Raw genomic sequence first — 17138 nt, forward strand, 5'->3', positions numbered from 1 at the left:
AATCTCTTCCTTGCTCCCTGTCACAGCAGAGGGACTTTTGCTGTATTCCTCATCACCATCCCCACTACCCCCCCAAAAAATCCCTAAAATACAGAAAAAGTTTTGGTCTACTGTAGGAGAGGCAAGTAACCTACTCTTCAATTCTCTCAACCTCATTTCCCTTTACATAGTTTAGGATGTTCCAGAAAAAGATATCAACCCAAATAAATTAGAGACTACAACATGGTTAGGAGATGTCCAACAGAATTGCCTCAACTGTATTCAATTAAATTTATTGGGGGATAATTCTTTTAATATGGTTTTTGTTTATTTGTTTTAAAGGTATTACATGTAGACTAGATCCACAAATGGATATGATGCTAAAGAGTTTAAATTTTAGCCTTGAGTTGTACCACGAATCAGTGCGAGGTCTCCTGTACAAGGGACGTGAGAAGTTAATTGCATGAAGCAAGCAGCCTAACCAGCACACTGAACAGGAATGTGCCCAGCCCATTAAACAGGAAATGCTGAGGATCTAAGACTGCTTAGTTCAAATCCTTTTAGAGCTCAGACACATTTCTTGGAGGAATTGGGCAACTCTTCACTACAGCTGGGTTCCAAACCCCACCATGACTACACTATAGCGCTCCTTAGGGAGTCTAATCCTACAGGAGAGTTTAACATGGCTTAGTTCAGTGCACTTCTATGGATAGGCAGGCAGACAAGTGCTTCAGCTGCAGGTCCAGGTGGGAATTAAGCAAAAGATTAGCACCCAGATGACCTGTCTTCTTCAGAGCAAAGCACTTCTGAAACAGAACTTCAAGCTCTTCAAGAGTCTCATGATTGAAAGGTTTGGGTCTGGAGACAACTCCAACTGTAAGCAACCCAGCACAGGATTGAGGTCCACAAGCCTTTTTTAACTCCCATTCACGTCACCCAGATTCTTAGGTACCTAAAGTGTATCTGGACCCAAAAGGCTTTCACTTAAGGGACAAGGGAACAAAAGCCAAAAAGCTACAGTTAGACACAGACAATTGTCTTTGTGTCTAGGATAGAAAGCCATTCTACACAACGCTCATCTCAGCTGTGATGAAGCAGTAATGATTTCACAGCCCACCACAAGCAATTTTCTGCTGATGGAGGCTACTGCAGGTACTACTGCAGGTACTACTGCAGGAATTGCATGCTCAGATAGCAAAGTCAACATGTTTACACACAAACTCACAGCTGTACAGGAACTCAGGTGGGCACAGATGAACACAGGTTACTAGTGTCATTGACACTTTAGAATTACCAGCTAAATACAACCACTACTGTCCACTTTTTCAACAGGACTCTTTCAAGAAGGTCTCAATTAGGCCTTTACACACTGGCAATAAGACTCATTCCCACCTGATCTCACCCATCTGAAATTATGCATTTTGCCAAAGGTAACTATCTAGACTCCTGTAACGATAAGACAACAGACATTACCTTGCCCTATGATAGTATTACAAGTCTTAAGTTGCAAGAGTGTTATTTCTTTAGAAAACAAATTCTTGATAAAGACACAGTTTCCCCCTCCCAGGGTATGTGACTCCCTTAAATGGGAAACCAAGTCTTAGGTGCAACAGTTTAAAAGTGTTTACCATTTCCAGGAAGAATAGAGAATAAAAATGAAATTAATATTATCTTATTAAGTATATTCACTTAACATTCCATTTCCTGAAAGGAAGCAACTGAAAAGCACTAAGGAAGTCAACAAACTGTAAACAGTGACAAAGGACAGAACGTCACGGAATTAAGTTATAAATGAACATAGCCCTCTCCACATGCTGAATCACCATTAAAAATCCTCTCCCTCAGCACTGCATGAAGCCAAAATCTTTTTTTTCCTTTAATTTTCTAAAAGGGGAAAAAATGACGACAGAAATAAGGATGTCACTGATTCTGAAATCTCAGTTTCACTGGGTATGAGAGGACCTTCTTCTTGCGGTACGTTTTCTGTTGACATTTGCTCGTTCCTTCTGGCATGGGCGACAGCACTGACAGAGAAGAGCACTTTCACATCTCTTATGAGTAAAACCAGACTTAGCTACTTGCAACAACCAGAACCAATTCTTGGTATCCAAGACTCACATCACGGCAACTCTGGAGTTAGCCTGGCTACGGGACTTTTAATGTTTAATTGTGTGGGTTCAATCAGTCTCTATATTCAGCTAAATTACTATTTTTCAAACACGTCATAGAGGTTTTCCCCTACAGAATTTTCTGGAAACCTCTTCTCTTTTTCTTCTTGAGAAATCTTTGGTTTTGGAGCCAATTCTCTTTCATCACAGCAGTTGAGATGTATTTGCCTCAGTCTGTGTTTTCCCCTAGCTAAAACACGTTTTGAACTGATTTTAATTCTGTTTGCCAGATCACCAATCTGTTTTTCCAATGTTTTTCCCCACACTGCCGTTTATCAGTCTTGGCCCCCATATTTTAAAGCACAAAGACAGGATCATTCATTTTTGGGTGAATGTAACATTTAAATTAGTTCCTATAAAAGCACCAGCAGCCTTTGCCTGTCACGCAGACATTCAATTATTGGTAAGCTCAGTGGCCATAAAACCTTTTTGGAGTCTAAAGAGAGCTACAGTAATTTTTTGAGGGTGCTCATTTACTGGCCTCCTCAGTTGTGAACCGTTTATGAATACACAAACAATCACAAAGACAGCTTAGAAAGGGTATTGTTAAAATGCCTGCAGCTATAGTATAGAGAGAAGCAGTTTGTATTTATACAGAGTTGTTCTGTCTCTAAGGACTTCAAAGAACTCCATAGTCTTTTATAACTGATAAATAAACTATGTTCATTTGTTAGTTATTTTTTTCAGAATCTGACTCTAAAGCAAAAGCAACATAAATGTGCTGCTCGATTCGACAGAGTTAACTGCATTAGTGTGAATTAAGCCATTTAATCCATATTTGGAGTTTAGCCTCTTGTTTCCAATTCCCACTGGAATCAAATGCAAACTTTAAATGGCTGTTATGAACTGTCATGCCTTTCAATAGCAGTATAAGTAATGCTCTCAAATGGTGGAGAGGAAAAGGATGCTTTGCTAAAATTGTTCCTGTTCTGTCATCAAAAAAGCCACACCGTGGTTGACACTGATGATGACAGCTCAAAGTTTTTCTTAAACGTTTTAGAATGTCCCTGAAAAATCCCCCTCATCTCTTGAAGGAGAGAAAAGGCTTTGAGCACACATGCGTTTTGCGTATGAGAAAACAAAACAAAACCAAAAAAGTGCCTGACATTTATACACTTACCCCATTCCCTGATTTGTATTTGATTATGTAAAACCTCAGAAAAGGACATGGATATCAGTTCCCCTGAGTGACTGAAATGAATTTGACTCTCCATTCCCTCCAAATAGACCGTGTTGTGATTTTTCAGTTACTTCTGCTAGTTAGTCTTCTAACTGTTCATTCTGTTTTCACCCACCTCATTCTGCTGGGTATACCTTGTTTAATGAGTGTACAGCCTTAACCTCCCTTCCTTACCTCCAAATTTTCCAAAACTTCTATTTAGAAAAGTTACCAATGTTCAACTCTAATACTCACACATATGTATGTACGCAGAAGTTACAGGGAACACAACACAATGCGCTAGTTAAGACATGCCAGTGAGAGAATTATTTTGCTGTTTGTGCAGACCAGTTCCACAAATAAATACCAAGAAGGGCAGAAAGAATAACTGACCCACTGAAGACCTGACAGAGCTTTTTTCCCCACTAAAGTCAACACACACTGAATTGTGGCAGAATGTCAAATCATACAGATGCATTTACATGAAACACGTGTCATATCTCTCTATGCATTTTTTTAAACAGTAAAACATTTATGCATTTTACAGCTGTTTGTCCATACTTACTGATAGGGAAATACTATTATTGTGATGTAAGTGTCACGTAGTGAAGTCAGAATGGTGCAATTTCACAAAAATAGTTTAAGTTGGAATTTCAAAGCAACACCTGTTTTTGCTTAAATCAACCTATGAAGTCATCAGTGGAACTAGCATGTGTAAATTATGTATGAGCTTAAAAAAGAGCTTCTCTAAGTTAACAGTGTATTACGCTTCCAATAGTAGGAAAGCTATTGTTATGCCAAAATTTTAACAGAGCATTCTGCACACCACAATTCTAAGTTGTGAGACATTTTCTTACACATTAATCTTATTTCATGTATACAAACATATGTAAAATTATGTTGTAAATAGAATGTATCAATAGTTAGAACAGTTACATGACTTTCATATGATTGTTTCAGCTTCATCTTTAGACAAGGATTTAAGTGTTGCCCACAGAACGATGTGCAGATTGTAGAAGTCTAACACCCACACATGCATACTTGTCCAACTTCGGGCCACAATACACAAAACTAAGCCACAGCAGGGTGCTGCAAGCCTCTATTCACTAACCATTCTGTAACCTGTACTACTTAAATTCGAGACATGTTTTCGTTTTCTACCTAAAATAGAAAGGATACAAGTTTCCTTAATGCATTTTATAAGGAAATTCTGGTGAAGCCCAAAAAACCCCCATCTACCTCAAAAAAAGGAAAAAAGTCTTCCATACTACTTAATTGTATAAACTTAACATGCAACTTCAGTTGCAAAATTCACATACATTTTGTATTGTCTTCCGGAATAAACAGATTAGGCTCATTTTCCTTCTTAAACATATATTTATCCTTGGGATAACTTTGTTATATAAACACATGCTTTATTTATTTCCTTCCAGCTGTGCGAAAGGTACTCTATACCTACTCTGGAGTTCTCTTTTTGCTTTTAGTCCAATTTCTGGTTGCCTCTGGCACTAATTAATAGATTTTCACAGCAAGCCTCTAAAGACAGGGAAGTGGTGGCATCATCATTGCACACATGGGGAATTGTAGCTTGGAGAGGGGTGTGTGAAAGTGTCCTACATATGCAGGCAACACAAACTCCAAACAACTGATTTCAGAAGCAGAAATCCTACTTTTTTCAGCTCGATGGACAAAACTCACAATGCCACTAAAAACTAGCCCTCAAACGTCTCAGGCTGGAAAATGAGGCATACATTTAAATGCATTTTCTGAAGAACTATTTAACACCAGAAGTGGATAGAGTGAAACTGGGAACATCCCAGCCTCTTACTGCTGTAATAAGCAGTTCTCACAGTAACTGTGTTGAAAGGAATTCCAGAAAGCACACGTTCCGTTTAGAATTTGCTTATTATCATATCCTTATACATTTTAGACCAATAGAAACAGCACGGAATTCTTTTATCTAACTGCCTTCAGCATTACATTTATAAAGCCAGGGAGATCAACATTGATATTTAGAAGATCCATACTCAGCTCACACTGACTAGTGGTTACTATTTAACAGTGCCATTAAAACAGCAGTGGAAAAAGTCTGAGGTAGATGTACCTGAATTACTTAAAGTATCATCTTCCTACTGTTTTATAGACTGCTAGGTTGGGAATAGAACTTTACAGTTGAAATTTCTGTGCTGATACCATTGCTACTGTTAGACTCAGAGAACTTTTAACCCTGAGGTTTCAAATATTCAGACAGATTATAGGTCAAATGTGCTGGTGTGTACTTTTAAGAAAGCAATGCACCCCTTGAGAATTACTCAGAGCTCATGATGAGCATACGTAAGATAGGCTATTTGGCTGCCCTCACCTACATGTCAAAGTATTTTTAATGTTTACATTAAAAATATTAAGATCCACATGATCTCATCCTTTTCAGTTATTCTTTGCTGATCATATCAATTCCACTGCAAGCTTATTTTTATCACTATATATTCAATCTTCCTACTGGTGCTAAACCATTTATAGGTTCTCTGCAGCTGTCAGTCTATCCAACATGAGCTATTTTCATTTGCTTGAGAGGTCTCTGAATTTCCAAAGCCTTATCCTTAAGTATTTGCTATTCTGCACAAAGATATCTGAAAATTAATACGCAGTAGCTTAAATATATCAGCGTACCAATTAAATAGAATCAGATAGATTTTTGGAGTGCAATAACTTTAACAACAGATGATTTAAAAGCATGCAAACAGAATAGCATTTCATCTCTAGAAGACAAGCACTTTAAAATTATGCAATGCCATATTTATGGGTCCTGATTTTTCTCTCTCTGTATGGAATGTGGTATGAGTGCTTTGAAAAAAGCAATGTGTATATATATGACTCTATAAATAAAATTGTATTACAATACTAGGCATAAGGAGACAGAATTAATAACGGAGTAAAACTGTGACCATTCTGAAAATTTGGTTGAGTCAGTGAACTCAAAAAATGTTTAACATTAAGGATCTTGAATTATTTTCAGGATGGGTTTTTCATTTGTTTTGTTTTTACAAGAAAAAAAGAAAAGAAAAAAAAGCCACAAACACTTTAAAAATCACTATGAACAATTGCAACAGTCTTACCTATTAGGCACAATGAATGAGAATTACAAGTTTAGCACTAAAGAACTTAAAAGTTTTATGTGAGCCTTATGACTAGTTACATTAGTCAGTCTTAGGAGAAGGCTTATATCTCACAGCAAAAAAGATCAAAATGCTTGACAGCAGAAATGACTGCTGGCAGGTAACTGCATTTCACACTCCAGAGTGACTTTAAGTGCTATTATTGTAACCCAAATGGCTTACTGAATTTTCAAGATTTGTTAATGTGATACATAACTTTACAGTAAAATTCAGTTTAAAAGACAAAAAGAATAAACCATTTTGCTGCCTGAATAACTCTACTATACTGCATGTTCTGAAAGCTATAAGCGAAATGAACTGCTCATAAATACACCAGAGTAAATGTTCCAGGAGGAACCTCAAATGCATTTTAATTGAAAAATTTTTAATGTGACTAATCTTTAACATTTTTTCTCTATCTCCAAAAGCTGATCTGGCAGCCCTATAATGGAACATTCAAACACAACTGACTGTCTATGAATCAGAAGATACCCAGGAGCACCTATTCAAGGTTGGCAGTTTTCCTCCCAAAGCACCATTAGCCCACATCTCATTTGTCTCTGCCAGGACAGACCTGTCTCTAAAGGTATCTCAGGACTGGCACTTGTTCCAGTTTCAAATATATACATTTCATGTCACAGGATTGAAATAATCTGTAGAAGTCCAGAAAAATCAACACTAATTGCAGCTGCAGCTGGAAAAATAGATATATTCTAGATATATTCTATGAAGCACATCTTCACAGATGCCAGTATCTATCACAGTGTTAATACTTCAAAATAAAATGCATAGAAATGATCAGAAAAAAATAACAGAATGACTCGCTATGCACCCCATGTTAATTGATAACTATGAACTCTTGGGCGATACAAGTACGTACTATCTGGCTACTATTTCTTCTGTTCCCTGAAAAAAACTTATTTATGATAAGCAAAGAAACAAAGGTCTTGAAGTATTCAGTACTAACTTTATGGCTTTTGTTTTTTAATAAAATTTTTACATTTTCCCCCTTTTCTTTTCCAAGTATCTCCACATTTCCATTACTGATTCCTTTGATCAATGAAATCACGGAATCACGGAATTTTTCAGAGTTGGAAGGGACCTCTAGAGATCATCTAGTCCAACTCCCCTGCTAGAGCAGGATTGCCTAGAGCGCATCCCCCAGGGCTGCATCCGGGCGGGTCTTGAGGGTCTCCAGAGAAGGGGACTCCACAGCCTCCCTGGGCAGCCTGTTCCAGTGCTCTGTCACCCTCACCGTAAAGAAGTTTTTTTCTCATATTTGATCGGAACTTCCTATGTTCCAGCTTGTGCCCATTACCCCTCGTCCTGTTACTGGGAACCACTGAAAAGAGTCTGACTCCATCCTACTTAAACCCACCCTTTAGATAAATAAGAGGCTCTGCTATGAAACAAGATTATACATTTAACAGCATTGAAAAGATACCATGATATAATCAGTCCCTCTCCTAAATTTCCTTGTATTAACTAGACAATGCATGTCAGCCCTGCCATAAGCATGAGATAATTTGCAGGAGCTCATCCCTCAGTCCAAGATAGGGCTAGGAACTGCATGTTCATGGTTATCACAGAACACCTGACATTAAATTTCTCACCCTAATCTTACCTCACTGTAATTAATTCAAACATCCCTAATATTAAGATATGACAGTTGAAATTTATCACTCTGTTTTTATGGAAACAAGTAGCCTTCTATCCTTGGAATCCATTCCAGCACCTCTACAAACCAGAAGCCACCCTAAATAGATACAGCTGACCACGTTCTAGGTCTTCTGTTGAGGCTAGGGATATACAATCTTAAACTCTAATAACACACAGCTCAAACTGCACTCTGTACTGACAGATATCTAAACCACTCCATCAGAAGTTGCAATCACTGACTCCCACCTCATAAATGCAGAAGTGGAGAGAAAACAGTTAAAGTGACCCTTTTTAGGCTGCTCAAAAGGCCAATATTAGAAATTTCAACACCATACAAATAGCCTCAGACTTAGTCCTGCATTTTACCTCTGAGGCAACACTTAAGTCATGGCTGATCTTATCAGGCCACAAAAAGTGTTTTAACTACCTGTCCTTTTGGTGTTTTAGGAATCATACGCTTTCTGATACAGGTAGAATGTTTTACTAACACCACTCACAGAGGGGCCGCTTAGGACTTGATAACAAATGCTCTATGTTTTCAGCTCCTGGCTTTCCTTCTCCCAGTCACATCCCTCAGACTACTGTAATTAACAGAGGAGCTCCAATAAGCCAAAAAGAGCTAGAAGCACTGTCTTCCTTTGTCTTGGAGCTGCATGGAGTTATTTTTCCTTATGCTATGATAGAAGAAAAAAAAATCAAAATCTCACACAACCCTTCGTTTAGCGACAGCTTGGTACATGCAAGCAAAGCTGAGTGTATTTAAGGTAGAGTGACTCAAACTGCCTGAAAGAAAGGGGCAACAGTGAAGAATTTTTGGCCAGGACAGAACCGGCAACAGTCACTCCAAGTATTGGGAGAACTATGCAGCCTGGGATTTGCAGTCTTTGGTCAGCAAGAGTCAGAAGAGAAGGACACATCCAGTCCCAGTGGACATTAGTACCTTATTTGGAGGAAAGTTACAGATGGCTGGAAGAAAAGCCATGGTATCTTATTAGCAAAAGGGACTGACTATTGGTTGATGTTGACAATGTGATTAAATATCTTTTTGAAACTTCTAAGAAAGGGATATAGTGCTTTGAAAGCAGTATACTACACAACTCTCTTAATCTAAAGACCTATGGCTGCCCCCTGTTCTTCCCATTAAGCCAAAGAGTCTAATTAACCACTGATGAACTTGAGGTAAAGGAATCAGGGGGATGTATTTAAGTATAAATGGACAGACCGTAAAGATGTTCAGTACAGAAATGCAAAGATACTCACACAAAGAAACCATATTTACAGATTTAGAAGGAAAGGCTTTTCCCTAAATCCTCAGCAGAACATATTTGTCTGTGCTACAGCAGAGGAAGTCTGTCAGGAGACTGCAAGTACCTTAGTTCTCCGTGTTAATCAGTCCATTATTTAACTGCAGGAGCTTTTCTCCAAATCAAGCCAGCAGACGCTCTGTAATACCTAACCGATAATTCATCAAGCTCTTCATCTTTTAAGCCAAAACTTGTATTCAAGCTCCCCACACAATGGGGCATGAGCCAAGGCCACAAGCTGGGCACCTACACAATCCTTTTTTTTTTATAAATATGAAGCAGAAACTCTTATGCAGCCTCCATACTGTGCAGAAGTTCATAAACACATAATAAATTAAATATAGAGAAAAATAGTCACCAATGAGACCACGATTCTGGACTCCAGCTTTCCAAGAAGGGTATCCATCATAATGAAGTAAAGGGAACCGTCATCTTATGCTGATGCACTCAGGGTTATGCCTACTCTAGCAAGTGCTCACAAAGCACCTTTTATCTGAAGGAAAAACTATCATCTAGAAATAGCACTATATTCCAGCAGTGAATCAGATTCAATTTTTTTTTCACCCAGGAAGTCCATTTTGCCTCTCAACAGGATGCAGAATTCTGGAGCATTTGCTAATCTAAGAATTATCTCATGTTTAATTATTATTTTCTGTCTAGAAGTGTTACTGCAATTCAGGTGAACAAAAGAAATTTTCAAAATCTTCAAAAAAGGGAGGGGGAGCTTTTGCGGAAAAAAGAAGGGAGTATGCTTTTTGCATTTGTACTCACATTGAAAAGGTGATGCAAGTTGATCCTGGCCCAGTCTCAGCGGTAACGAGCCCTCAGTGGACTGTTCTCCTGAAATTACTTTTTTTACTGGATAATATTTAGGTTTGATCACATATTCCTGTGTTTGGCCATGATGAAGATTCATCATCAGTGTCTGAGACGAAAGGGGTATCATCCTGTTTTAGGAAAAAAAAAAAAAATAGAAGAGACAGAATGATGTAAGAATTAATAAATCAGACTTAGAAACTACTGGTAAAAAATTAAAAGCAAATCCATCTGTACTCCAAGTTCTCAAAATACAGTTTGGGAAACTTACTAGCCTTCAATTTAGCACCGAGTTTCCTACGCATTTAGCATTCTCATTGTCTTGTCAGCTCAACCAACACCTGACAAATAAAAACTATAGGGATTGTATCACTTCATTTTTGACATAGCAAGAGAAGTATCATGGACAGAAAACAGAGAGTAATGGGAAAAAGTCCTCCTCAAAATCATGAGTTGGAGCTCAATGTTGTTAGCACACAGAGCTTTCCAGACTGGTTAGAGAAGCACCAGTGCATTTAAACCTCTCTCAATTTCTTAAGACTGCCATTTCTCACCAGGTATGTTAAAAGTAGAACCTACGCCCAACTGACTTTCCCTGCTCTGTTCCCAGAAACCCTGTTCCCTACCCCACCATACCCCTCTTGCAACAGAGCAGAGCAGTGCTGTCCTTCTGCTTTTTCAGCCTGTCTCCCATCTTATCAGAAGGTCTCTGTTTCCCAGCTCCACATTATTTTCCCCACCCTGCACCATTGAACATCTCTGACAAATGTTCCATAACCACATGCCTTTTTTCACAGCAAAACTATTTCCCCTTCCTATTAAACAAGATGATTCCTTCAAGCTCACTGATTCTCTGTCCGTCCCAGTTCCTTACTTGTATTGTTAGATTCCTCCCTAAGACCTCAGCTTCTCACTGCACAAGACCTTGCCAACTTTCAATAGAAACTCCCTTCTCAAAAAACATGGTTATTTAGCTACCACCACCAGCAGGAACCATTTCTTTAGTAACAGACAAACTGGCCTTCACTCTTCCACAGTGCTACCCAGCAGTAAACAAGCAAGGGAGCAAATCACACAGCTGTTAAGCACACGCAATGAAACTGCAAGCCGCTTTGGCTGTAGAATTCCAATGCCTAACAAATAATAGCACACCTTCAAGTTATAAACCTATAAAACAAGCTATTAAGCAAGTCTTCAAGAAGTTGTAGTTAACCTAGATCACACTGTAGAGATTCACGTTCCTTAGAGAGTAGTATCAATGACTAACCTAATAACAGTGGCTACTAGGACTACAGTGTCCTTTGCTGAAATGAAGTCATAAAGAGTGGGATGCTGTAAGCCTCTCTCACTTCCTTCTCAACTAAGGGTCTGTGATAAGTTCATCCTGCCAAGTGGAAAAATGAGAAAGTCATGGGATTTGCAACAACCATCCCGCAGAGAAACAGTTCTGCAGGGTAAATAACTGCCCTCTGAGAAGAAGGCATGGGCCCTACATCAGAGAACAGCTGAGCTGCACTTCCCCACAGCGGTGGGACTGAACAGTTTCAGCTGAGTGAGAAGTCGGATGATTACTGTATTGTTTTCCTACATGTGGAGCCTGAGCCAGCCTCTATCTCCAAAGAAATGCTTGATTCCTTAGTCATGTTATTCAAGGATGCTTAGTAACTGCTGTAGCCAATGTATTTGTGGTTAGAACACACAATAGGGTTTTGTCCTACACAGATGCTCTTGTTAACTTGGATCAGTTTGAGAAAAAGTGCATTCATTAACAGAGACATTCTAGGACTTAGATACAACAGAAACATAACTGCTAAGACTATTTCCAAGTCAATTTTTTCTAAAACTGTGCTTACACAGTCTCATTATGTTCAGTAAAAGTACCCTCCCTAGATTAAGAGAGAATACTCTACTTTCCATGTCATCTTTAGGTTTCCTACTAGCAGATCTGAAGAGAAGCTTCAGGGATGTTGGAGGTCAGGCTCAGAATTCAACACAATCTGATAAGAAGTATCACCAGGAAGACCTCACCTGCAATAAAGGTGAAGTCACTGCCTTCAGTACTGCTTACATATGAATTTCATTTCTTTGAAGAGTTACTTACAATCCTTCCTGCACAACCTATTTTTTTTCTACAGATCTCATTTGACACCTGTGTATAAGGACATCCATTGCTGTACCTGGACATAAGAGGGTCTATACTGAATTCTTCCCATGTGACGTGTAATCAGCCTGCGACAGAGGTCAAAATAGTAGTTGATACTACAGCAATCTATTAGAAGGTATATTTATTTAACAGTGTTATCTTCTTTGACTGGACACGGGCAGACGCTGCCATTTAAGTGCCTGGCTGTACCTATAGGTACACACAAAAGTACACCAAATGTTTAAAAGTTGCCCGGTACTGGACATCTACTACTAACTAGTGTGGATGCAAGCTAGCTGGCAGCAGGTTTTTGCCAGCCATCTGATCGGCTTGACTGGTCTTCCTCACCAGAAGTGCAGTTCCAGTAGGAGCTGATATGGTCAAACATCAAAGCATTTATGAGATCCCTCTGATCTGACTGTTCTTTTGATATTCAAATTCTTCTCAACATGACCTACTTCTTTAAGATGTTAGTTCATAATCAAAAGGATATTGCATAGCTAACTGAAATGCTGCAGCTTCCATTAGAATCAAGGATACTACTCTTAACTGCATCATGGGAGCTATATGAGACCAGTCATGTAGCTTTGATATCAACGGCTTGGGTACAGATGCTAGTGAAGGACCTGTTTTTTTTCTCCCTCGACCAGCACATAGGGGTTCTTCAGTGCTGCAGGACTTATAAATAACAAGATATGCTTTCTAGTGGGCTCAGCAACACAGTGAGGAGTAATTTTTTTTTCTTGTATTGATCCCTGTGAAAGAAATCTTCAGAAATATCCCTTCTAATTGACCTCAGAAGACAGAGGAGAGCCTGAGCCTCAGAGAGAAGGCAAGTAATATGTCAGCACTGAAAATGATTAATATGAATGTAAAATGTCACAACACTTCAGGCCTAGTTTGGTAACAAGCATCAACCCAGTCCCTGTTGAGTCTTTGAACAATCCTAACAGCTCTGCTATCATGTATTCCCAATCCTCCAAAAAGCAGTGGTTGTTGCTATGACCATTGGTGCCAGCTTGCCAAACAACCCTCCTGCCAGCCCAGAAATACTACTGCTTCTTCCCTTTCTTGTAGGGTGGCCTCTGCCAAGTTCAAGAGCTCTGCCTGGGCCCCTTATGCTGGTCCTGTCTTTGCATGGGGGCCCAAGTGCTGTATCTAAGTCACATCACCTGCCCCAGGGGCCCCTGGCACAAAAGCAAAAGCTAAGCCTACTATTATGCACAGGTTCATTGAGCTGACACAAGGCAAATGGTCCAGGCAGTTTAATCTCTGTTCAGAATACACCAGGGTAACAATGCTAGGCACTGAGTGTTTTCATCTATTCCCAGTGTTTGATATCCAAATTAAAAAAACAATAAGTAGCAGGATAGACTTATTTCTTCACAACACTACTCAAGGTTCAAGACCACTAGGAATAGCTGGTGCTATCTTGCTACCACAGCCCACACGATGATACTCCAAGTAGGTCATAGACTCTCTAAACCAGGTTTTTATAACGTAAAACAAAGAAACAAAAGGCATACTCATCAACTCATGGGCACTATACTGAATATTAAGAGATAAATAGTTCTTATCGATTAATAACAACCATCACTGCAACTGAAGGTATTTTATTGCTTCCCAACTTTGACGTGTAGCTTACTGCACATTTGAATGCTGCACAAATTCTGTGGAACCCCTGGGCATAGCTGCAATACAAAATATTCAAGTACTACTAATGCTCCCTGTAATATTAGTTAAAAAGATGCAACTGTTAGTTCCAGTCTTCAAGTTTTGCTCTAAACAGCCAAGACTAAATAACATTTTTGCATTAAACAGGCTTATGTCACTAATTTATCTGGTAGCTTGTAATTGGATGGGCAAAACTGACATTAACTTAATAAACTTGACAAAAATTTTCCATTGCTGAACCGTACATTAGGCAAACAAATGCCTAACTGCATTTTCAACAAACACTATGATAAATACATATAAGGCTACAACAGCACTATAGAGGGAGAATAAACATTTGCAGCTAACTATCATGCAAAAGAAAGCTCTCTTGCTTGATAAAAGCAAACCAGGAATGCAATGTATCAGAGTAACTCCGACAAGTAGAAATGAGACCAGCAACGTCTGGCAAGAAAAGTACTGTCTAGACTAAATAAGACAAGCCTGACTCAGGCTGCTTTCTTCATTTTATTTACTGTAAGTCTGATGCTCCCATGCTTGGCTCCTAGCTAGCAGTACTTAGAAAAAAATCTGAATTACTAACACAATCATTTTATACAAACCTACAAATTAATTCCTTCTTCACCACCTCCTCTCAAACTCACAACAAAGTCAAAAGGAGAAGAAAATCCAGCATTTTCTAAAATTATGAGATAATAAAGAAAATATGCAGGACAGTTTGAAAGGCATGAAAACAGAACTAAATCTACCCCCCCCCCGCCCCGTAAATTATTAAAATTCGGTTGCTAGTTCAGACTGACCTTTGCCAGCTGTTTCCTCCTTACACTGCTGCTCTGATTTTTTTTTTTTTTAAGATACATGAAAAAGTTTAACTTCCCAGCTGATGATGAACAGATGGGATTTCTTCAAAGCCCTTTACATTATCATACCCAACATTAATGAAGCATGGCCTATTTCACAATGTCCTGCCCGTCACAAGAGATGAAAGAGAGCTTTTCTTTCTTTTCACTATTGCAAGAATTCTGCACAAAATTGATTTTACATATAAAAATGTATTTTTTAATGCATAATTAAAAATCCTGTTCCTGAAATACAGTGCAAGTACGGCAAAACAAGCACTGAGACCTGCCTGCCCTAGAATAACTAGGGTTGCATTAATATTTTCATTATAAACTTGCCTTGACTTTGTGATACATTTTTCCCCAGGCAAAAATTTGCAAAGATCATGGTTTGGATATGACTAATTTGTTTTCAAAAAATGCCTTCAATTTATTCATTTTTACTTTTTTTACACCTGTAGAGGTTAAGATGTTTTCCATACCATAGTTGAGATCTTAGTTGATCATAATCAAGTTGATTTGATTCGTAAAGGAAGTAATACTATAAATCTTTATTCTATGCCAAGATAAAAAAAAGGTAAACAGAGAATCAACATTATCTGTAAAGTTTCCCACAGAAATGTAAAACATTAACTGTTATCCACAAATACCAGTTCTGCCCAACATAAACGTAATTTCTGTGGTAAAATCCTTGTTGAAGACACTTTCAGGGATTATCTATTCTTAAGTGTTTGCTAATAAAGTTAGCCCTCTGTTTGCAGATTCAACTGAATTACTCATTATTTAGAACCCTTTTGCCAGCATAAGCTGCTGTAATAGCTGAATGAAAGCTCTGTGAAACAAAGAGTGTTTTCAAACTAAGCACAACTATGACTCCGTTGATTCATTCCATCTTCTGCATACAACACAAACCGAAATGTGTAAATTTATGAACAGGTTTCTAAAGAGAAGAGGTACACTGATTTTTCCAGAATCATTAGCAATTATTTGTTTCCTAGATGTCAAAAAGTAGAAAAGGATCTTATGGCAAATGAAAGGTATCAGTTGGTTGAATATTCAGATACAGAACAGAAATACAGATGCTCAGATGCACAACTCGATGGAAGCTACAGTTCTTGCAAGTTATGCAACAGCAGACAAGTATTTCTCATATAATAGAGCATTTAAAGATTAAACTTGAAGAATACTTCTGAAAAGAAATTAAATTATGTAAGTGGTAATTCTATCAGTGAGAAAAAGGAAAGCTTGCCTACTAGATCCTTTCATTAGAATGAGCACAGAAAGTTTGTTCCTCCCCTCTCCCAAAACGCCATCGAGGTACAACTGATGCAAACCTAAAAAATCTTCTTAGAGTATTAAGTCTTAACTATCCTCAAAATAAACCAACACTTAAGGAAACCGTATGCGTGAAGACTAGCAAAATCCGAAATGAGAACGATGAACAAGAAACAACAGAAGTCTTTAGTCTCACAGTAACAGCAACTTACAAAATTCCCTTTTCACTGTTCACCAAATGAAAAACTAGGAGCTACAAATGATTTATTGTCTTATGCATACCTTCACCAACACTTAACCAGTGAAGCTCTTCATGAATTCAGATCAATTAATTTGATATCCAAATTATTTTTTACAGGCTCTCAGACATACATATAACTTCAAATTGTCAGGCACCTCTTATTAGCAAAGTTCAAGGAAGAAAAAACAAAAACAAAAACAAAAAAACATCACAAACCCCAAAACAAAAACTCTAGGTGTGTTGATAACTTGCTCTTTCTGACCTGCTTTTGTTGATTATTTTTTGTTTTGTTTTTTTTACAGGACACTACATTTGATAATACTACATTCATGTAAGATACTTTGTCAGTGTCTTCTGGAAATCAGGGAAGGTATCAAACTCTTTAATAATTCAGCTTTTAAAAGAGTGGCTGCCAATATCACAAATATTTGCATTAAAAATTTGACCTTTGGGCATCCACTACATTACAACAGTGAGTTAAGATGAAATTCATTAGTTGATGGCAAGCTTACTTAACCAGAGCTCTGATCAATACATAATCTTTAGTAAAATTAGCACATGATATCCCCTCCCTGTTTCACATTACATTTTCTACAGAAAAATCACTTTTGTTTTCATAGGTCTAGTGGTATGTTACTGAATATTACACTGACACTGTGCAATAAAAAAAATTACTCTGATAAAGACACATTAACTAGTGATAATTTCTAATCTGTGAGACGAACT

General features: G+C 38.1%; 1 protein-coding gene across 8 annotated transcripts in view; it reads right to left on the reverse strand.

The window, feature by feature from the left end:
* Positions 1 to 17138, reverse strand: part of LTBP1 (latent transforming growth factor beta binding protein 1) — a 203657-nt gene that overhangs the window by 143101 nt on the left and 43418 nt on the right. For all 8 annotated transcript variants that reach the window (XM_063328796.1, XM_063328794.1, XM_063328799.1 and 5 more), the window contains exon 4: positions 10196 to 10371. In XM_063328796.1, coding sequence (XP_063184866.1) covers positions 10196 to 10371 — 176 coding nt within the window. The remainder of the gene's footprint in view (positions 1 to 10195; positions 10372 to 17138) is intronic.

The sequence above is a fragment of the Chroicocephalus ridibundus genome, chromosome 3 (assembly GCF_963924245.1).
Source record: "Chroicocephalus ridibundus chromosome 3, bChrRid1.1, whole genome shotgun sequence".
NCBI lineage: Eukaryota > Metazoa > Chordata > Aves > Charadriiformes > Laridae > Chroicocephalus > Chroicocephalus ridibundus.